General features: G+C 33.9%; 2 protein-coding genes across 3 annotated transcripts; both read left to right on the forward strand.

The window, feature by feature from the left end:
• The first annotated feature begins 1,396 nt into the window (after window positions 1-1,396).
• LOC109011520 (splicing factor U2af large subunit A-like) lies at window positions 1,397-12,658 on the forward strand. Of its 2 annotated transcripts, XM_018992769.2 has the most exons (18): window positions 1,397-1,547; window positions 2,317-2,489; window positions 2,799-2,918; window positions 4,880-4,947; window positions 5,572-5,639; window positions 5,734-5,778; window positions 5,867-5,926; window positions 8,240-8,300; window positions 8,438-8,550; window positions 8,782-8,897; window positions 9,024-9,122; window positions 9,269-9,344; window positions 9,766-9,854; window positions 10,452-10,518; window positions 10,605-10,703; window positions 10,964-11,045; window positions 11,553-11,620; window positions 12,232-12,658. In XM_018992769.2, exons 1-18 carry the CDS (start codon window positions 1,473-1,475, stop codon window positions 12,367-12,369), a joined length of 1,617 nt encoding a protein of 538 aa, XP_018848314.1. In that variant the 5' UTR covers window positions 1,397-1,472; the 3' UTR covers window positions 12,370-12,658. The 2 variants fall into 2 exon arrangements, with proteins under 2 accessions (XP_018848314.1, XP_018848315.1); XM_018992770.2 differs by lacking the exons at window positions 1,397-1,547; window positions 2,317-2,489; window positions 2,799-2,918; window positions 4,880-4,947 and adding an exon at window positions 5,252-5,412.
• Window positions 12,659-13,087: 429 nt separating this feature from the next.
• LOC109011522 lies at window positions 13,088-20,778 on the forward strand. The gene is made up of 6 exons (XM_035689289.1): window positions 13,088-13,173; window positions 18,773-18,860; window positions 19,485-19,614; window positions 19,730-19,966; window positions 20,079-20,201; window positions 20,546-20,778. The coding sequence occupies exons 1-6, from the start codon at window positions 13,088-13,090 to the stop codon at window positions 20,776-20,778; spliced, it is 897 nt and encodes a 298-aa protein (XP_035545182.1).
• Window positions 20,779-22,397: the final 1,619 nt, after the last annotated feature.

A 22,397-nucleotide genomic window follows, 5' to 3' on the forward strand; every position in this document is an offset into this window, starting at 1 on the left:
TTTAAGGTTCAGGATAGAGATAAATATATTAAGTAAAATTTATAATATTTATTAGTTATTTAATGATATTCTAAATATTTTATATGAAGTGTAATAAATTATGTAGAACTCATTTTTTGTGTGTCTCTCACTCAAAACTTAATATTCGAATAAGAATTTAAAATATCTCGAATTTTTTACAATTCTATTACATATAACCGCGGTTGTGGTACCTTGGGGAATCGACTGGCCACGTCATCCGATATATTAATAAAAAAAACTAAAAAAAGCAAAAGTAGACAAAAAATAGAAAAATCACTCTAGTCGAAGAAATCTACTCCACCTACTACTGTTATCATAGCAGCTCAGCGTCACTCCACACCCCCTCTCTCTCTCTCTCTTCTCTGTTTTTGCAAGTGAATAGTATATCAATAGAAGTCTACCCAAAAAACCATTTTGGAAGAAGGGATGGAAATGAGTATTTTTGTTTGAGTCCTCTCTCTGATTTATGCGAATACCCATTTAAGCCCTAGCTCTCTTGCTCTCAATCAAGATGGTAAAGCCACATTGCATTTTATCTTCTTTTTCCTTTGAGTTTTTGGTTCATGATAAATTGTCGGGGAGCCCATTGTAACAAAAAGAAAACTTTTCCTTAGTTTTTATTCTTTTTGTTTTTTCTCTCAGTTTTGTGAGGGTGGAAAAGGCAACTCTAACTTAGTCAAATAGCATGCTTTATCTTTAGGGAAATTCTAAAGATGTTTGGTTTAAAGTTTGAAATTTTTGTACAACAAAATGAAGCTTGAAAGTATACTCTTTCTAAGTGATTTTTACATTCCAGATATGACATTATGAGAAATAAAAAACACTTTGAATGACACTAGAAACGTCTTCAGTAACTGGAAAGCTTCCGATGAGTCCCTATGCAAATGGACTGGTGTCACTTGCCATCCCCATGACCAACGAGTCTGCTTTATGTATGTTAGCCAAATTTGCGATGTGGGAAGCTTGCTTTGTTTAGTGGGTAGACAAAGGTAACAATGTTTTGTGGGAAGCTTGCTCTGTTCAAGCATCTTGTGTTCGCGGTTTAGTATATGAAACGCACCGTTTCATTTGTACAAGTGGATGCTAGGTATACGAAGATTCTTCCATCTAGGTGCAAGTATATCTTTTCATTTTTTTATTAGTCTAATTTTGGACATAAAATATATTTAAGTCTGCTTCGTAGGTCTTTCTTTCACTCTAATTTTTTAATTTTAAATTCACTTAGTGGACTTCTTTTATTTTTATTTTTATTTTTTACATTCGTAAATATAATAATAATAATAATATTATTATTATTGTGAGAATGTCCAGTCCGAATTACTTGGGCCTTCGTGGGAGCCCATCTCATTAATGTCCTGCTGCCTGAGCAAAACGTACACTCGATCAAGTTCCGCAGCTGTCTAGCTCAGAAGTTGCGTTCGCGAGGATTAGGGTTTCAATACTGAGCTACAATGTCCGATTACGCTTCGCCTGAGAACGAAGGATCCGAGCCCGGAGGCCTAGATGCCCGCGACTCGCATCAGAAGGTCCTTCTCTTCCAACCGTCCAATGTTATTTTTTTTTCTATTCTATTGCTTAACCTCTGTGTAACGTTATAACTTTTTTTTTTTTTTTTTCCCGAGGTTATAGCATAGCATATGATCCTAAGTACAATTTTTTTTTGCACTGTTTTTCGATGGTATATGTTTCGTCTTGTGTGGTTATGATGTTTCAGCAGATGTTTGCGTGTATGATTTTGGTTTCTCTGATAATCTGGGAGGTGAGCGTAAACAGATGCTGATTTCCAATCTGATTCTATGAAAGTCAATTAACTAGCGTTTGAGGGTTGAACTTTTCTCAACTGAGCCAAAAATTAGGCCTAGATGGTGAATTGAGTTGCATATCTATGTGCGTGAGCCTGTGCACTTGTAAAGACCGTTTATGCTGTCTTTGCTGCGTCCATATGACAATGGTTACACATATAATACCTTCATATGCAAGTATAGACGGAAGAAGACATAGAGCACACATGACTTGCTGTGCGAAGCAATGAGGAATGGTTCATTTTCTTCGGGATGCCTGATCAGATTATTAAATTAATCACTTCTATGTATTTTTCATGGAAAGTGGTTTGTATCCAATTGGTGACTCCTTGTGATCTAAGATTTTTGCAACTTTTCTTGCTTTGTTGTGGTGGTCATTTGTGACGACAGTGTTCTAGCTGGACACATATTCTTCATATTTCATATCCCTTGCTTAGTAATCTTTTATTACAATTGTTGGTCAAATGACTGACTAGTGTGAAATTATTTTCAGCACAATTCACGTGGATCAGATCATGAGAGATTGAGGATTAGAGATAAACATCAGTATAGGGAAAAAGATGGAGATCGCCATCACAGGAACTACAAGGATAGAAGTACAAAAGATGATAACAGAGGTGGCAAGTATGATGATTATGACCGCCATCAAAGTGGCCATTATAACAGGTACTATATTCCCTATGATTTTGTTCATTTAAGGCGTATCACAAGTTTGCCATTGTTAGTTACACAACATATAAGCTACTGTATCTCATGGTCATTTCTTGACCAATGTTGCTGATCGGAACGTATTGCTCATGATTTTTTTGTCTCTTTTTCAGTTCCTAACTAGTTGTTCCTCTTGCATTCATCTTGTGTACTCGGGTTACACCCGTTGCGATGATTAATAAAATCTTTGATTCCTTGTTAAAATAAAGTTAAACTTGCTCTGAAATGTGTATTCTTATTTTCAAATATCACACTTCCCTGTTGTAGACACCATTATTCTGATCGAGAAAGAGAAAGGAGACATAGACGTAGATCGCGTTCCCGTTCTAGGGATGGATCTAGGAATGAATCTAGATCGCACTCTCGTTCCCGTTCTCATTCAGAAAGGTATGCAACATTGTTGAATTTTTCAGATTATTTTCTTCTTTTGCTTCATTTTTCTCCAAATAACTATTGATGTCGCTCTCCTTTCTGATTATTCTGTGAATCTTTATGATACCCCATATGATATGGATAAGAGTAGGTGTATGGGATCCCATATCGCTTGTGAAGGAGAAGTTATTACACTTTATAAGGTTCCGATGGGGCTCCAATTATATCATTGACTAGTCATTTTGGAGTATATGTTATGTGGTTTGAACCTTCCATTGGGGCGTTGCAAATGGTATCAGAGCCTATCCCAACCAGAAATGTGGGACTTGAGCCGTACCACCTACAATGGACAAACACGACGAGGACATCGGGAATTTAAGGGGGGTAGATTGTGATACCTAATATGATATGCATAAGAGTAGGTGGTATATGGAATCACACGTTGCTTGGAAATGAGGAGTTTTTGCTCTTTATAAGGTTCCAATGGGGCTCCAATTGCATCATTGACTAGTCATTGGCCATGTGGTTTGGGCCTTCCATTGGGGCATTACAAATGATTGTGATACCCCATATGATATAAATAAGGGTAGGTGGTATATGAGATCCCACATTGCTTGGGAAGGATAAGTTATTGCTCTTTATAAGGTTCTAATGGGACTCCAATTGCATCATTGATTAGTCCTTTTAGAGTATAGGCCATGTGTTTTGGGCCTTCCATTAGGGCGTTACAAATGGTATCAGAGCCTATCCCAACCAGAAATGTAGGACTTGAGCCATGCCACCTACAATGGACAGGCCCGACAAGGACGTCAGGAATTTAAGGGGGTAGATTGTGATACCCCATATGATATGGATAAGAGTAAGTGGTGTATGAGATACCATATTACTTGGGAATGAGAAGTTCTTGCACTTTATAAGGTTCCGATGGGGTTCCAATTGTATCATTGACTAGTCATTTTGGAATTTAGGCCATGTGGTTTGGGCTTTCCATTCGGGCGTTACAATCTTTCTCTCTCTCTCTTTTTTTTTTTTTTTTTTAATAAGGAATCTCTCTGTATCCTTAATAAACTGATGTATCCAATGTAGAACTACTTATTTTTTGGATCGATAAACAAAATTTTATTGAGAATAAAGTAGACAAAGGCCCGAGTATATGGGACATATACAAGAGCATCGCCTATATATGCGAGTTTAGCGATACAAGAAAGTCATGAAAAGACATTAACTACTTATCCCTTGCTCGGCCCCAGTTAGGAATAATTCCTGTTCCTAAGCATCTCACTTATTTCCTTTTCAATTTGAATTCAAAGTACTAGTTTGATCTCTCAAGCCTGTGGATGAAGGGAAAAAGGGATGAGTGTGGTTATTGCCTGTTCATGCCAACCGCCTTTGGAACTTCTTTGATTGAGGAAATGTTTTTTTAGAAGTTCAAAACTGAGCTACTTTTGTATGTTACACGTGAAAATATCCTACCAATTGGTTTATAATCTCTGAAGTTCTGGTTTATACTTTCTTCCCACCATACATAATTCCCAAACCTTTATAAGTTCTCTATTTTTGTTATAAGATAAAATTTTATTAAAGGAAGTGAAGAGGCAAATAAATTCTCAATAACATTCCTAGAAGATTTTGTCCTCACAAGCTTCACCATGGAAATTCTCTCATCGGCACACCCTCAGAGTCTGGAAAGTGCACTGGTTAATTTATTCGCTCTCACTCTTCTCCCCTCCTCGCTGTGCATGTGCATGCCCTTCCATGAATTATATTCCTGAGAATGTATATAAAATGCTTTATTTTGTGAATTTTCTTGACATCTCTGCCTCATTAATTGTCCTAGCCTGTTCACCACATTACAAGCTTTTGTTGAGTATGTTGTGTTTTTAAGGTTTGTTGAATTTTGGAAAATGCTGTTGTTTAATTTGGGCCTATGACTGTATTGCTTCCTGTTGTCTTCTAACTGTCATTTATGTCTTCAGCAAAAGGACAAGTGGTTTTGACATGGCACCACCCGCTGTTTCTGGGCTACCTGGTGCTGCTGTTCCAGGTTTGCATCTAAACTCTTTAAGTACAAATACTGAATCCTATCAAATAGTTATGTATACTAGGTTTTTTTGTTAAGATACTCGTTGCATTTTCATTTTGCAGTATTTGCTGCACTTGTCTGTAGTTTAGACTTGTTTGTGGCCTTTTTATTAAATGATTTTCTAATAATTTACTATGGAAACTGAGAACCATAATTGTGTTCTTTGGCTGTTGTGTGTGGTCTTTTGTTTGCGTTTCGTGATTGTGGTGTGGGTAAGAAGGCAATGTTGGACTCCATGTCCCACTGTGCTACCACACGACGTGACAGCCGTAGAGCTTATGTTCAATGGAGAACCAATGCACCAATTAGCTGGATGTTGTTCGCCTTCCACCGGCAACAGCTGCCATTTGGTAGACCACAAATATTTCCATATCATCAGCAATGAGGGATTTCATTTCTTACTTTGTTGTTTGATGGTATATTTAGGTATGGTAGGTTTCTTTTCTTGTCCTATTTATTATGAGATGCAGAGTATTGGCTTTTAGTTGTGTTACTTCTCAAAAATGTCTTGCAACGGAATTTAATCTGTCATCTACATTAGTCATTCTTCGGTATTTACTTGCTTCTTTTCTGGCAATAATGTAGTTCAACCACCAGTTGTTTCTCAATCAATGCCAGGAATAATACAGAACATGTTACCTTTTGGGACACAGGTATGTGTTTTTGCAAGCATCCGTCTTTTATTTCTTCTGCATGGTTTGTGATTATTTTTTTATCTCGAAATTATATATCATTTATATATTACAGCTGGGAGCTCTTCCTCTAATGCCAGCCCAAGCCATGACCCAGCAGGTAAATGTTTAAGGCCCTCTTCCCTCCAGTTATGCTACATCAGTGAGGATTTCTCATGGACTTTTTCTGGTGTATTTCGTTCTTACAGGCTACAAGACATGCTCGACGAGTTTATGTTGGTGGGCTTCCCCCCCTGGCCAACGAGCAGGTTTTTTTTTTTTGTTTTTTTTTTCCTGTCTTTTGCTTTGTCATTGTGATCAACTTTCTCAAGTATTGTTGAGGCTTCTGTTTCCCAGTTTGTCATTTTTTACATGTTTTCTGTTAAGCATGGTATCTTGGTTCTTTACATATCCTTCTTTATTCCCCTTTTTCTTCAATATTTTGTGACTTGAGTTTAAGCTTTGACCTGTGCTTTTAGTTTTGTTTTGCTCTTATCTGAGAAATTGTTTACATATACATTGCATTCATCTTTTAGCTGCTGCAGAACCATCAATTAACCCAAGATATTACCATAAAAGATATTGCCTAAATTTTATTTCTGCCCTATCAGTCCACTTCAAAAAAAGCAAAGAAAAACAAACTGACAAAAAAATAGGTGGTTGAAAGAGAAACAAATCGGAGCTTGGCCTAGTTGGAAACGTTCGTAACCACCGGTGGTTGGGCAACATTCTTGGATGCAAGGTCTCCTCACTTCTCATGAAATACCTTGGCCTTCCTTTGGGGACCTCTTTTAGGGCTAAATCTATATGGGATGAAGTAATAGAAAAGATTGAACGCAGACTGGCAGGTTCCAAGCGATTGTATTTGTGAAAAGGTCGTAGGACCACCCTAATCAAGAGCACGCTGTCCAATTTACCAACTCTCTTCTTATCTTTGTTCCCAATCCTGGCTAGTGTGGCGATCCGAATAGAGAACTCCAACATGATTTCCTTTGGAGTGGGTTGGGGGATGAGTTTAAGTTCTTCCTGGTCAAATGGGATAAGGTTTGCTATCCAATTTCTACTAATGGGTTGGTAATTAGAAATTTGAGGGTATTCAACCAGGCTCTTCTTGAAAAATGGTTGTGGCGATATAACATGGAGAGAGAAGCTTTATGGAAGGTGGTGATTGATCTTAACTATGGGTATATGTTGGGGTTAGAGTACTAGGGAGGTACAAGGGGTTTATGGAGTTTGGAAATACATACGAAGAGGTTTTGGGGGGGGGGGGTTTGCTCGACACACTAGAATTGTGATGGGTGACGAATCTAGAATAAAATTCTGGCATGATCTATAGTGTGGAGATTGAGCTCTTAAGGACACATTTCCTACAGTTTTCAGGATTGCGTGTGAACAAGAAGCATCAGTTGTGGATCTCATGGAGTTTTCAGGATTGCGTGTGAACAAGAAGCATCAGTTGTGGATCTCATGGAGTTTTCAGGATTGCGTGTGAACAAGAATCATCAGTTGTGGATCTCATTGAGAAGTCCGGTGGCTCAATCCAATGGAATGTGAATTTTATGAGGGAGGCTCATGATTGGGAAGTTGACAGTTTTGCTAATTTTTTCATAACCTTGAATGCCATGAGATTGAGGACTTGGGGAACTAATAAGTTGTTGTGGACACCCACTAGAAAAGGTGCTTTCTTTGTCTGCTCCCTCTATAAGACCCTCACTAATGTGTAGTAATAGCTTTCCATGGAGAAGTATTTGGTGAAACAAGGTGCCTCTTAAGGCGAAATTTTTTGCTTGGACAACTTCACTGGGCAAGATTTTGACTATGGATAATCTACAAAAATGTCGGGTGATTGTTGTGGACTTGTGTTGTATGTGCGGAAAAAATGGTGAGACTGTAGATCATTTTCTACTGCATTGTGAGGTCGCTAGATCACTATGGGATGATGTCTTTAGAAGGTTGGAGTTAGCCTGGGTTATGTCTGCTATGGTGGTTGAGCTCTTGGCTAGTTGGAAGAATTTGGACGGAATTCCACAAATTTTAGCCGTGTGGAAGATGGTTCCTATGTGTATTCTTTGGTGTCTATGAAAGGAACGAAATGATCGGACTTTTGAAGATAAGGAGTGAGCATTGGAGGAGATTAGATTGTTCCTTGTTAAAACTTTGTTCTTATGGGCGAGTGTTGTAGATTGTAATGGCTTAAATTTTCATGATTTTCTTGTTTCTATCTCTTCCACTTAGCTAGTTGTAAACTCGTACCCCCTATGTACTTGGGCTATGCCTATAAAAAGAAGATATTGCCATTATGGTTCTAAGAACCCAAAGATTATTCTTTTCTTTCCCCTCTTTTCTCTTGGACTCTTATTTACATTTGTTTATTTACTTAATTTCCATCTACATGTTATGTTGAGTATAGTAATTCATCTATGTTTGCAGGATCACTGATGTTGCTAATGTATTAGATAGCTTGTTAGTTCCATGATCACATGGCTGCAGTTACTTCTTTCCCAATTTTCACCTCTTATGCACTGTACCCATCAAAATAATTGTTTGGAGAGTTTCTCTGATTTTTTTTTTTTTTTGAACAGACAATTGCAACTTTCTTTAGCCAAATCATGGCTGCAATTGGTGGAAATTCTGCTGGTCAAGGTAGTCATGTAACCAAAAACATTTCCCATCTTTTTTTTTGGGGCAATGCATGATTCAGTATTCAACTTTCTAGCGGATAGTGGATATGTATTTTTCACTTGTTTTATTCAATTGTTTTGCATAATCCAAACTTGTAGGTGATGCAGTAGTCAATGTCTACATTAATCATGAAAAGAAGTTTGCATTTGTGGAGATGAGAACTGTTGAAGAAGCAAGTAATGCAATGGCATTAGATGGGATTATATTTGAGGCATGCCAATCTGAAACTCGCTCTCTTTTTTTTTTTCCCTATTTATTTTCATAAGGGGAATGGTTACTTTAGTTGATGAAAATGAAATAAATGCATGTGAGAATGTAATAAGGAGCATATTCAGTAAAAAAAATGAGAAGATGTAGTTATTTGAACTGCACTGTGTATTGACTCAAATGACAGTGCAAGTGACATATTCCTCATTTGACGTGCTTCTTGTGATCATGCAAGGGGGTTGCTGTGAGGGTGCGAAGGCCTACAGACTACAACCCTGCATTAGCTGCAGCACTTGGTCCTAGCCAACCAAGTCCTCACCTTAACTTAGCGGCTGCTGGGCTTACACCAGGGTATGCTGGCTCTATTAGTGAACTCATTTTGGACACACACTTTATATTTTCTGTGTAAAATGTATATATTGTAACATTGAGTTGAAGAGGTTACTTTTGGTGTGCTAATTCGGGATCTGATCACAGTGTAATTGGTGGAGCAGAGGGACCTGACCGTATTTTTGTTGGTGGGCTACCATACTACTTTACTGAAGTACAGATTAGGGAATTGCTGCAGACTTTTGGGTATGGGGCTTAAATTGCCACCCCGTATATGCAATTTTCTTGTTAAAACCTCGTTGTTTTTTCTTCCTATCCCTTTTCCACGCATAGGTTTAACCCTGTAATCAATTAATTTTTCATGTTCTAATGGTGCACTTGGCCTGTCACAGACCTCTCCGTGGGTTTGATCTTGTTAAGGATAAAGACACAGGAAACTCTAAAGGATATGGTTTCTGCGTGTATCAGGTAAATGAAGTTAACATTTGAAATCACCAGATCTATGAATGCTTGTCTTTTGGATAAGTGTGTTTGGACTTGATGGCTAATCTTTGTTTTTCAGTTTCCTTAACATTGGGCTTGGGCTAGGGCTTTGTTAGGTTCATTTTCCTAGATGGGTTTGTTGTTGGGCTAGGGCTTTGTTGGGTTTATTGTCCCTTGTATCTTTTTTGCACCCCAACTAGGTGTTTTCTCTTGTATGCATCCAGTGTACTTGGCTACGCCTATTGGTATTAATAAATTTTTTTCTTATAAAAAAAAAGTTACCTTAACAACTAATATTGTTGATTTATGGCAATTTCCATCTCGTCTTTAGCATATATAAACCATATTATAATTCTGGAGGATTCTTCCTTCTGAAAACTGGTCAGCTAATGTACAAGAACTCCAGGATCCAGCTGTGACAGACATTGCTTGTGCTGCTCTTAGTGGCTTGAAAATGGGTGATAAAATCCTAACAGTCAGGCGTGCGACTGCAAGGTTTGATTTCTTCAATCAAATGAGTCTCAAAGTTATATGAAATTCCTGGTTTTTACCAATATCATTTTTCCTTTTCTCTTTTATAGTTTTAATTTTATTGGAACTCCTTTGTTTTTGTTCCTCTATCGGTACAGGGAGTTTAGTAACAAATTCTTTTTGTAAAAGAGTGTATTGATTCAAATTGCATTGAGTAGGTAATGCATAAATTTTTGTATTTAGTTTATTCTGTGTGCTCCTCATTTTCATGGTTGTAAGTAGATAGCTTGGGTGCAAAAAACTAAAGTCCGATGAGATTCTTCTATTCCAACCATGGAGTAATATTGCATCTCGTAGAAGTTTCTTTGATGCTAGAAGAATTGGGCTCTCTCTTTTTTATTTATATAACATATTATTTAATATTTACTGAAGATATGATAGATGTGTACTTGTCAAAAAAAAAAAAGAAGATATGATAGATGTGTAAATCTTGCAATATGACTTCAAGGCAAGTATTTCTCTGTCAAATATTGACATGTTTACTTATAAAAAAATATATTGACATGTTTAATTATGTTCCCATTTCATTAGATGTCACTTTGTTGTGTTGGATTTTCACAGTGCGGGGCAGTCCAAAACAGAACAGGAAATGATCTTAGCGCAGGCACAACAGCATATAGCTATGCAAGTAAAGCTCACATCTGTGTGCCTCCTGATTATGTATTAAATCTCATTCATCTACCTTCTTGACTTAATCGTCGTTTTGTCTTACAGAAAATGGCTTTGTTGACTGGTGACATGAACCTTCCTGGAGTTGGGATAGCACCTATAACAAATGCAGAGACTCTGACTAAAGTCTTATGTTTGACTGAGGTTGTATCAGTTTTTAGTATAATATAACCACCGGTTTTATGGTCTTTTTCTTTTTCTATTGGCTTTCAATATTCGTTGTTGCCAACAATAGAAGTAAAGGATGTAGACAATTGTTCTGCTTATATAGTTTAGTTAGACTGTTAATGTTTAGAGGTCCAAGTTTTGATTTCATCAGTTCTTTTCCCCTTTTATTTCCTGGTTATTAATTGTGGTACCTAACTGATTGCAAGTAATTGATTTTTCCTCCCGTAATGATAAAGGCGGTAACTGTGGATCAACTGAACGATGATCAAGAGTACGAAGAAATATCAGAAGACATGCGAGATGAATGTAGCAAATTTGGTATGCATGTCAATTATCTCCCAGTAAATTATTTATGCTTGTAGTTAAAAGTCTTGTGTGTCTAAAACACTCTAGAACGAAAAATATTAAGGAAATTGAGTAAGTTGTGAATTGTTATCTCAAGACCAAAGATTAGAGTAACAATGCAAAGTGAAATTTAGAAATAAAGCATAATCGCATAGAAAAGGCCAGGCCTATGAGATACATGAAAGGTATAAAAAAATTGCAACCTTGGCTTCTCTCTCTGTCTCCCTGTTCCCCCTCAGACAGTCAAGCACGCACTCAAAATCTAATCCCTTGCACTAAAGCTGGACTGTCTATGATTGTAACCCTGGATGACCTATATCACCCCTATTCTTGCATCTTGCTACCACAAAAGAAATATACTTATGCCATATGCTGTTGCAAAGCAAACTGAACCTCTGAAGAGTGATGGATATATTTATGGTTTGTGGTTTTTACTATCATTAAAGAGTAAATATAAACTTTCTTTTTGTGGAATGATAGGAACTTTGGTGGACATAACTATTCCTCGTCCAAATCAAAACGGAGAGCACATCCCAGGTGTTGGAAAGGTATTCGGTTATGATTTTGCCTTATGCTTGGGTTTTTGCCTGATGATTGTTTGATTAATGTTTAGAGTAATGCTGCTCATTTTCTCTTTTACTATCATCCTCTTCCATCCCATGATGTAGTATTAAATAATTAGGGATTATTTGTTATGTTCCACTCGTGCACTATGACTATTAGATACACTATTGCTAATTATATGTTTGTACCTTAGCATCAAGAGTTTTGGTAGTGTTGATTAGTTGATGGATGGGTATTTCTGGGTAAAACATTTTTAATTGCATGCTGGTAAAACATACTGGTTGGTACGGTATATTAGTTATGCCATGCTTTGTTAATTGGATGCTGAAAGCAATATTGTAAGTATCAACCAGCTTTGTTGATTGCGTGATGGAATACAGTAGATATTGGGGGTTCTTGTCAGTGTTGTGGAGATGCTACTGCATCATACACGTGTTGATCATGAGAAAAAGTGTGGCCGTATGGTGGCGCTTTCTTTTGAGTAGAAATGCATTTTCTTTTTCTTTTTTTTTTTTTTTTAACACAGTGGTCTTCCTTGAATCCTATAAGTATAGATACGAGCAAATTTGTGGAAATTTGATGGATCAACTTGCAGGTGTTCTTGGAATATTCTGATATTGCTGGGTGTGCCAATGCAAGGAGTGCACTTAATGGGAGGAAATTTGGAGGCAACGTTGTGAATGCCTTCTATTATCCAGAAGACAAATATCATATCAGGGACTACGGGGCTTAAACTACGTCAATGTGCGGTAATTTACTCCTTATGTGTTGACAGCATGTAATATCTTTTTCTTTTCTTTTCTTTTTTTTGTTTTTTTTTTTTAATTTATGGAGAGAGACAGCTTATAGTATTTGTCCTTTGCTTTTGCTTTTGTTTTTGTTTTCGTTTTTCTTATTGGGCCCAGCCCAGGCATTATCTGTAGTACTTGGGCTTTGCCCTCCCTTTTCTTTTCTGGTAATTGTACGTATACATTATATATATAACAAGGCAGAAGATTAGCTCCATGCTACTATGGCGTACCTTTCCTGTTTTGGATTTATTTTCTGAACACCAAAATGCACCGTATCATTGAAGTAAGCGTATTTTCTTTGTATTACTATTGCCTGCAATTTAAGTGTGCTTTTGAAAATTTGTCAAAACTCGTAAGTACTGAGCACGTATAACGTTTACAAAACCGGTCTCGTCGGACACGTGGTGGGATGCCATGCAGTTTTAATAATGTTTTCGATCAATTTTATGTTTTAAAATTGGAAATGGGTGGAGATGAAAATATTTTGTATGTATTTATCATATTTTATGCCACGAGCTTGGTAATGAATCTTGCTTCCTAGGAAAACTAAGTTGGATTGTAAGTATTAGTTCAAATTTGAGAGTATAGAGTGAGAGAAGTATATATAAAGTGAAAAAAAAAACTTTTCTTTATTGTGAGTTTTTTCGAAAGCAGGAAAAGATGTTGGAGATATTCAACAAAGATTTGGTTCAACCACCTCGGGAGCTAAATAACCCGGCGGCATCGAGTTCTTCTGCGAAGCCCAGGTTAAATATTTGAATAATGCTCCTGCTGGGAGCTTCCGCTGGAGTTTTAACGTGTGGTTTTTATATATATATTTTTTAAATTATTTTTTATATAAATCTTTTTAAAAATAAAAAAGTTTAGAATATTATTAAAAAATATTTTTTTAATCACGAAGTAAAATAAAAAAAAATTAATTTTTTTTTATTTTACTTCGTGATTAAGAAAGTATTTTTTAATTTTTTTTTAATTTCTAATTAATGAAGTGTTTTTAATGATGTTCTAAATTTATTTTATTTTTTAAAAATATTAAAAAAATCTATATAAAAAATTACTTATAAAAATATATAAAAAACATGAAAACACATACTATAGCTCCAGTGAGAGCTTTAGCATCGTCCTTATTTTAACATGAAGTATTAATAATTGAATTTTCAATTTTCTATAATTTAAAATAATAAATAACAATAGTTAGAAAATGTACATTCATCCATTATAATTTGATAAAGAATCTGACTTAATTATGAGACAATAATCACCTTAACAACTTTATCTCAAAGTGTCTCCCGATGACTAGAGGCACAAATTATATTTTAGGTGAAAACCATTAACCCCTCAGTGCTATTTATAGATTTCTGGCCATTATGAAATATAAAGATATTCGTATCACACTATGATTAAATTTAGAGGTATTTATGTCTCACTATGACTCATTAATTAAATGATAATGTTTGAACTAGTTTAAACCCAGTAGGACATAGGTGTGTGAGGACATAGAGTTTTAATAAAATTCTTACATTCTCTCACTTTGCTTATATGCCCATAAAATAACATTTTTCGCTCATCGGTTTATTATAGGAAATTAACCATACTATGCACATTCATTTCCAGTAAACTTTCCTAGCTCAAAATACATTACATGACTTCCGTAATATCAATGTCAAATCAACTACCAATGCAAGTCATGGTGGTCCTCTATGATATAACCAACAAATTTCATTTCATGTACCACAACACTAGCAACTTAATCTAACAAGATCTTTAATTTGGACAATTAAGGCTAATAATGTAATGCCTTGAGTTCCAATTCATGTCTATTTCAGATATTATCTTGTTATCATTCATTCACACCATTCGATGTACATATAAAGTGGAAGACAAGACAACATAAATAATCAGAATAGATATCTATCAATGTCTAGTAACAAAATACTTAGAATATCAATGATATCTTTAACATGTTCACATTATGGTTATAAGCATAAGACTCATATTTTTAATATGTTCTTTAAAGTATAATCATTAACGCAATATTGATAAGAACATTATTTGTTTCTATATTTTCTCCTTAAAACTTAGGTATTTAAAATTTCATTAAATACTCATCTTTCGGAGAAAAATGTTATGAGGAATTCTTGTCATACATTCTTAGCGGTTTGGCTATAAAGTCGACAATTTCAAACCCTAAGATAAGTTTTCTCAGTCATATACCATATATGCGGCCTCAAAGCATACCGCAAACTCAGCCTCTATTGCACATGAAGCAGTAAGAGATTTGTTTCGTACTTTTCTATAAAATAACTCTACTACATAACAAAATATATAATCATAACTATATTTTTTATCATTAACACAATCATGCAAAATAGAATTTGAATATCCAGTTACCTAAAGAGTATTAGTTCTTCTAAAAGCAACGATATAATCTTTAATTTATTACAAATAACACTGCACTATTTTCACATTTTTTAGGTCAAACATCCTTGAGTTACTTTCGTAACAATCAAGGATGCCAACTGTAAAACTGACGTTCAACCCTATACAAGTTTGTGCAATCATCAAATTCTTTATAATCATCATATATAGAATTTCTTTAAACACCTAATCAATTCGAGAATGCTGTAAAATACTGAGCATGTCACATTTTTTTACAGCATCTATTGACCAACAATTTTGCATGCAAAATTCTATGCAAATATACTGAGACAATCTTAACAGTATTCGTCTTGATATTAAAATTTAATCCCAATTAAGAATGACGTCTCATTCATAAATTTTATTTTTAAAGTTCTCTAGAGACATAACTTTAATGTCATACTACAAACCATGATTTATACTTGCTAAAAAGTCATATACATGCATGACTATAGATGCAAGTGTACTCCCACAGACCTTCGAGTATATACATTAACAATAAATATTTTTCTTAAATCTAAAACAATATTGGTGTTATCAGACTTTGGATAACATTTTTCAAAAAATCTTTTACCTTTTCTAGGTAGTTATTTTATTCATTTCTTGTAGACTTCAGATTTTCACTCTATAATTGCTTTCACATCCGATTGATGTAACTTTAAAGCGTAATGAGTTACTAATGTTATAGTGATCCTGAATGAGTCATTTCAAGTTTATTAGAAAATCTATTTCTGATCAATGCTCATTCTTGAGTAAAATCATTGATTACAAATCTGACATTATATCGTTTAACTTTGTCTTTAAAGTAAGGGGTTTGTTTCCAAGGTTCATTTACATTCAACTTTTTATACATTTCAAACTATTTAGACGAAATTACAGACTTTATATTGATTAATGGATTTTAATCACTCTTTTATGTATTGATCTTTTATAGAATCACTTATTTCTATAACTTAAGAAAACATATGTGAACTTTTATTTATTTATATATCAAATTCAAATTTTGAAAATATACCATGTAGCCTAACCAAATAGCAAATCAAGAAAATTATGTGAGGTTACCTGTTCTGATGTCTCCATAGACAATTCTTCAGCGGTGGTTCTCTGATGATATAGATAATCATTTGCTAGTTATTCCAAGCTACATTGAGATAACCAAAGAAATGAACTACAAGCATTTTTGAAGTACAATAATACACTTCACGACAATTACATCTCTAGTTTCTATGCTCCCGCTGATTTTGTCAATCTTAAGGAACTTGACATTTCAATTTCTTCAAAATTCAAACTATAAATAGAAATAATATAACCTAAATCGTTTGAATCTCCTTGAGTAATCAATAATGTACCCATTAACTGTTATACGATCCAATTTCATTTCATTTGAATTGTAGAATTTTACTTTAGATTGACTATTCATACATGTATATGCCTTAAATCAGGTATCCCATCACTCCACAACTCAAAATGAGTTTTTGAGATTATTTACTAAAAATACAACCTAAGATATACATAATTGTCTTTAAGAATTTTATTACATATTTTTTCAAGAAGTTAACAAAATAGGTCAGAGTTCTAACCTAACTCATAATACTTTTCTTGGTACTCACTACTTCAATCTAATTCAATAATTTCACCTTCTACCTAACTGCATTTCCTCCCCATGAGAAGTACATCAAGAATCGCAAAATGTTTGAGACTTCTCATGTAGCAGATAGATACTTCTATACCATTAAAATCATCTATGAAAGTAATGAGATACTTCTATCTGTCAAACATTATAGAGACAAAGGTTTACATGTGTTTATATGCATTATCTTAAGAAACGTTGTATTCCTTGTAGCATTTTATATTGATTTGTTTTCCTTTAATAAAAATCAACACACATCCTGATATTAGAAAATCTAAATGCGAAAAATATTTTATTTACTAACCTTTACAACTTTTCTTGGAGATTCTCAAATTTTTTTATGCCACAAATTGTAAGTTTTTTTTTCATAAATAATTTTTCCTTTAGTTCCGGTACATGCTTAATGAGTGTAAAAACTTTTAACAAAAACATTATTACAAAGGCATGAAAATGAAGATTTTCTTGGAAGGAAAAATGGAACTAACGTGAATGACATTTTGAAAAAATTGAAACATGAACATTTATATTTAAGTTTAACCACAAAAACTAAGTATCAACATTTATAGAGTTTGATTTAAAACTTATATAGATAAAATAAAGATGAACATTTGCATTCGAGTTTAATCTAAAAAAGATGTATAAATATATATAAGATCTAATTCAAAATTTATATAGAATAGTTTACATTTCCTTTCGAATCAAGTCTAATGTTTAGGATACTAAACCTTTGTATATCCTTTTTTATTTCAAAATAAAAATAACACAATCTATACACTTTTGTGACCATCATTTCCTTTATTTCACAAAAGATCCAGTTGCTTCTCAATACAAACTAACAAATTAAATATATATATATATATATATCAATCTAACAATGCTGCCAACTCGTTCATATTTCCTTACTTCGATGAAATAATAATACATCTAGAATAAACCATTTTGTACAGAATAAGAAGATTTCATCATTTACATTCCTAAATTTCAAAGTTTGATATGTAGTAATTAATTTCATCTTCTTAAACATTGTGTCTTTCTGACTTTTACCACTATTCTCAATAATAATTAATTTTAGACTTAAAATAAGTAAACCATGGTCTAGAACTAGAGTTATTCCCAAACGAGGTCTTAGTGAAAATCTGACATACTCATATTTCTCTAAACTAGAATAATTCTGTACAAGAAACTTTGTAATGATATTCACATGCTTATTGCAAGGAAAAAATTTTGATCACATTAATGTTTTGAGTTTGACACTCATAAACAATAACAAAATTTAAATCATTATGGATTAATTTAAACCATTATGGATGAACTAATAATGTCATCGAGACCCCTCCTCTGGGATTGAATCTCGTCACACAAAATGTTCCCTCCGATTTTAAATTCATAATTTAAATCATTATGGATGAATTAATAGTGTCAACAAGACCTCTCATTTGAGAGTGAACCTCAACACACAAAATGTTCCTTTCAATTTTAAATTATGTGGATGAACTAGCTATATCACCATAATTATTCTTTGGGAGTAAACTCTAGCATACAAATTGTTCACTCCAACTTTACTTTAATGGATGGATAGTATGTCATCAAAATCCTCATTTAGGAATAGATCTTGACACACAAATTGTTCATTTCAAATTTACTTTAATGGATGAACTAGTATGTCATCAAAATCATCATTTGAGAGTATATTTTGACACATAAATTGTTTTCTCCAACTTTACTTTAATGGATGAACTAGTAGTGTCATCAAAATTCTATTTTGAGAGCAGATCTTGACACACAAAATTATCATATACATATTTACTATGGAGTTTAATAGTTTTTCCATCCAAAATTAAGGAAAAGATTGTTAAGAAAAATCTTGTATATTTGGGCAACTAATTTTTTCCTTAATCTTGGTGCAAACCATTTGCCCCATATGAGATAAACAATTATATATGGTATAACAATAATTTAAACAAGGGCAAAAAAATCAACATTAATTAATTAATTCATTTATTAAACAGTAAAAGCATGCACATAATAGAAAAATAAAATTTCAGATTTTTTTTTAATAATTAATAATATAATATAATATAATAATCTGGCCGGTCCGCGTCTAAGCTGGATCGGTTCAGAAAGTCGGGCTGAAACCCAGTTCAATAGTGAGACTGTGGGTTGGGTCGCTCATCTGGGTCGGGCCTACTATACAAGCCCAACTCTTTAACCCCTTTTGTTTTGTTTTTATTTACTTTTCGGGACTGGGCCACAACAGTGGCTCATTTATGCTGGTCAGTTGTTCCCTTATCTCTTAGACTGGGCCAGAGCCCATTGTCCAAGGCCCTTTACGTGTTGAAGAAACTGCCTCTTCTTTTCTTCTTCCCTCGAGCAGCCGCCTCACCAGTGTGTTTCCAACCACTAATCTGGCACAGTTGAGGCGTTGTCGGCGAGGAAAGCCTGAAAGGACGACATGGCATCCCCGATCTCCTCCCGCTGCCGACGTCCACCTCCTTTCACCGTCGATGGCATGACATGGAGGCACATATAAAATCAAATAGACATTTATTTACTGTATATTTTATTGAGATCATAAAATATCTGTAACCTGACGCTCTGATACCACATGTTAAATATTTTAACATGAAATATTAATAATTAGATCTTCGATTTTCTATGATCTATGATAATAAATAATAACAGTTAAAAAACGTACATTCCTTCATTATAGTCTGATAAAGAATCTGACCTGACTATGAGAGAATGATCACCCTAACAACTTTACCTTCATGTGTCTCCCGATGGCTAGAGGTACAAATTATGTTGTAGGTGAGAATCTTTAACTCCCCAATGCTATTTATAAATTTTTAACCATCATGAAATCTAGAGATATTCGTGCAACAGTATTGCTAAATCTAGAAGTATTTGTATCCCACTGTGACTTATTAATTAAGTAATAATATTTGAATTAGTCTAAATCCATTAGGGCATGAGTGTGAAGGAAATAGAGTTTTAATAAAACTCTTGCAGCCCAAGCTTTCACAAGAGATTCTGAAGAGTTTTGTTTCTCAATCTAGCAATGCCTTCTCCATCAGCTTTGAAAGCGCAACGTCTTTTGCTTATGTTACACCAGAGAAACCATATTCCATTCATCAGAGATACTTGATCTCTCTCTCTCTCTCTCTCTCTCTCTCTCTCTCTCTCTCTCTCTCTTTTTCTGGTTTTGATGAGAATGAGAAATGCATGATTTATCTTATCCAATTATTTGATTGCAAATTGGTGTTGTATGGACGATATATACTGCATTTTCTTGGAGAACCTGAACAATCTATACACTCTCATCAAGGAGTATGGCCTATCAAAGGGCACCAACGAGGCCATGTTCTTGATTGAGGCCTACAGGACTCTCCGTGACCGAGGCCCATACCCGGCCGATCAGGTTCTCAAAGATCTGGATGGAAGCTTTGGATTTGTGGTCTATGATAACAAGGCAAAAACTGTTTTTGTTGCACTGATAATTCTTTCCTCCTTGAATTGTACTCAGATTCCTAAACTATGGAGGCTGCAAGTCTTTGTGGTGGACCTGAATTCATTTGCTTGCGGTTTCGTTATTTGGTTTTATTGTAGGGGCAAAAGAAGAAATTAAACTCTGCTGGGGCGTAACAGCAGATGAATCTGTAGTGATTTCTGATAATTTAGAGGTAATAAAAGCAAGTTGTGCCAAATCATTTGCACGATTCTCTGCTGGTATGTAATTCATGTGTTCTTGTATAACATCCCTCAATTGTTGTCCGAACGACAATTTTGGTAAAATAGATAGATATATAAAATGTGTCATGCGGTATTTATTATTTATTTAATAATAACCAAAATATTGATATAGACAATAATAAATATTCTATGACTCTTTTCATTTGTTTATTTCTCTCGCTTTAGATACTTAAATTCACATAAAAACTTGAGCATGTTTTTATATAATTTCTTTATGTTACATTCATATTTATGGAAAAGGATGTGTCGATCAGTTTAGCTTTGGAATTTGATTGCATTGAAGCGGAATCTAAACTCAGTTTTTGTGGGCGAAATTGCAGGGTGCATGTTCCGCAGTGAGCACGGTGGGTTTATGAGCTTTGAGCATCCAACCAAGAAAATGAAAGCAATGCCTAGGATTGACAGTGAGGGGGTCATGTGTGGGGCCAACTTCAAGGTCGATGTTCAATCAAGGATCCACAGCTTGCCACATGTTGGCAGCAAAGCCAACTGGGCAATGTGGGGCTCACATTCTGATCGATCAAGAGTACTGTTAGAACATAAAAAAACGTGAAACCCATCCACCCAACCACTAGAATTTATGTTTGTTGGTTTTATTGGTGCTTTTGAGTACACTTGCCTCCCTTTAGAGAGTTGCATTGACTTAAAGTTCTTGTTCTGTTAATAAAAAACAAAAAAAATTATACAAATTTTAAATAAACAAGTCTCATACAAGTCTTTAAAAAAATAGACCTTATCTAAAAAAATATATAAAAAAAAAAACTATTCTTTATTAGTGAGACCATTTTTTTTATAAATAACTTATATAAAACTTATTTATTTAGAACTTGTACATAATATTACTAAAAAAAAAAAAATGCTCTGAATCAAATGGATTGTCAAAATATATAATTTGGATATGAAGTTTTTATGTGAACTTGACATAAATAGGCCCTAAATGAAAAATCCACCTAAACCCTTATAAAATTTTGATATTGGGCTTTAACCTGGAAGTCACATGGGCCTCCTTTTAGTTAACATATTGAGTGAAAGTTGTCCAATAACAAACGTTCAACCTCAAGGTGGTAGTGCCAGGCCCAGTCTCGTGAGTTTTTTTTTTTTTTTTCTCACCAATTTCTCCCGACAAATTAAGAAGAATAATATTGAATACAACCTTAAAATGTGTAAATCACATTTTTTTTTAAAAAAAAAAAAAGTAGATTTTATTATTAAAAAAATAATTTTTTCGTATAAATCTCAAATTTAACTATTTTTTTTTTAATGCACAAGATTTATAGATTTTAAAATTACAAATATTATTTCTCAATTAAAAATAAATACAAGAAAGAAGAAGTGAGATATACCAGACAAAAACCATATTACAATCAACATACGACTTTGAAAGACTGGTTGTACCGTTTTAGACTTGTAGCATGCACATGTTAAGAAAAAAAATTACGATGCTCTTGCCAAAACTTTTAAGGAAAAAGAAAAACTGAATTAATTTTGTTATTCATCATTTTTATACATCACACATCACATTTATTTTTCTTAAATTAATTAAATTTTTTTATTTTTCTTTCATATATTACATATTTAATAAGAGAAAAAATATAAAAATAAAAATAAAAAAATATATATAGTGAGTACTGTGTGAGAAATGATAGATAGAATTTTTGAATAGCTCTGTTTACCGTTCGCATTGAAAATTGTAGTTTGGGCGATGTCGGCCACTAGAACTTCCTCCTGTGACACAAAAAGGTGGGCTTTTTTTTCAAAAAGGTTGGCTTAATCATTCAAAAGAATATAGAACATATTTAAAATATATATATATAGAGCCTAATCAATATTCAATCCCCATTTTTCTCTCTTTCTACTTTATGATTGTAGACTAAGACTAGTGACTACAATAAGAAAATTAAATTAAAAAAAAAGTTTCCCTTTAATTTTAACGGCATGGTTTGGATTTAAAAATCATTTCAATTCATCTTATCCTATTATTACAATTTTTTTAAATTCTAATACAAAATATAATAAATAATTTAACTTTTTCAAATCTAAAAATAATAATAATATTAAAAAATAATATTCTAAAAATATTTTATTCAACTTTTAATTTTCATTTAAAACTATCTCATCTCATTTCACTATCCAAATCTCATCTAAGAGTTTTGCTATATATCAACCACTATT

Source organism: Juglans regia, chromosome 4 (assembly GCF_001411555.2).
Source record: "Juglans regia cultivar Chandler chromosome 4, Walnut 2.0, whole genome shotgun sequence".
Taxonomy (NCBI): Eukaryota; Viridiplantae; Streptophyta; class Magnoliopsida; order Fagales; family Juglandaceae; genus Juglans; species Juglans regia.

Bases quoted from the DNA above. Each gene is read 5' to 3' on its own strand.
- LOC109011520 (XM_018992769.2), top strand. From the start codon at position 1,473: ATGTCCGATTACGCTTCGCCTGAGAACGAAGGATCCGAGCCCGGAGGC. The intron at 9,345-9,765 runs GTAAATGAAGTT...CAAGAACTCCAG, and splicing joins ATGGTTTCTGCGTGTATCAG to GATCCAGCTGTGACAGACAT. The intron at 10,704-10,963 runs GTTGTATCAGTT...GTAATGATAAAG, and splicing joins AAGTCTTATGTTTGACTGAG to GCGGTAACTGTGGATCAACT.
- LOC109011522 (XM_035689289.1), top strand. From the start codon at position 13,088: ATGTTGGAGATATTCAACAAAGATTTGGTTCAACCACCTCGGGAGCTA. The intron at 13,174-18,772 runs GTTAAATATTTG...CTTATCTCTTAG, and splicing joins AGTTCTTCTGCGAAGCCCAG to ACTGGGCCAGAGCCCATTGT. The intron at 19,615-19,729 runs ACTTGATCTCTC...ATTTGATTGCAA, and splicing joins ATATTCCATTCATCAGAGAT to ATTGGTGTTGTATGGACGAT.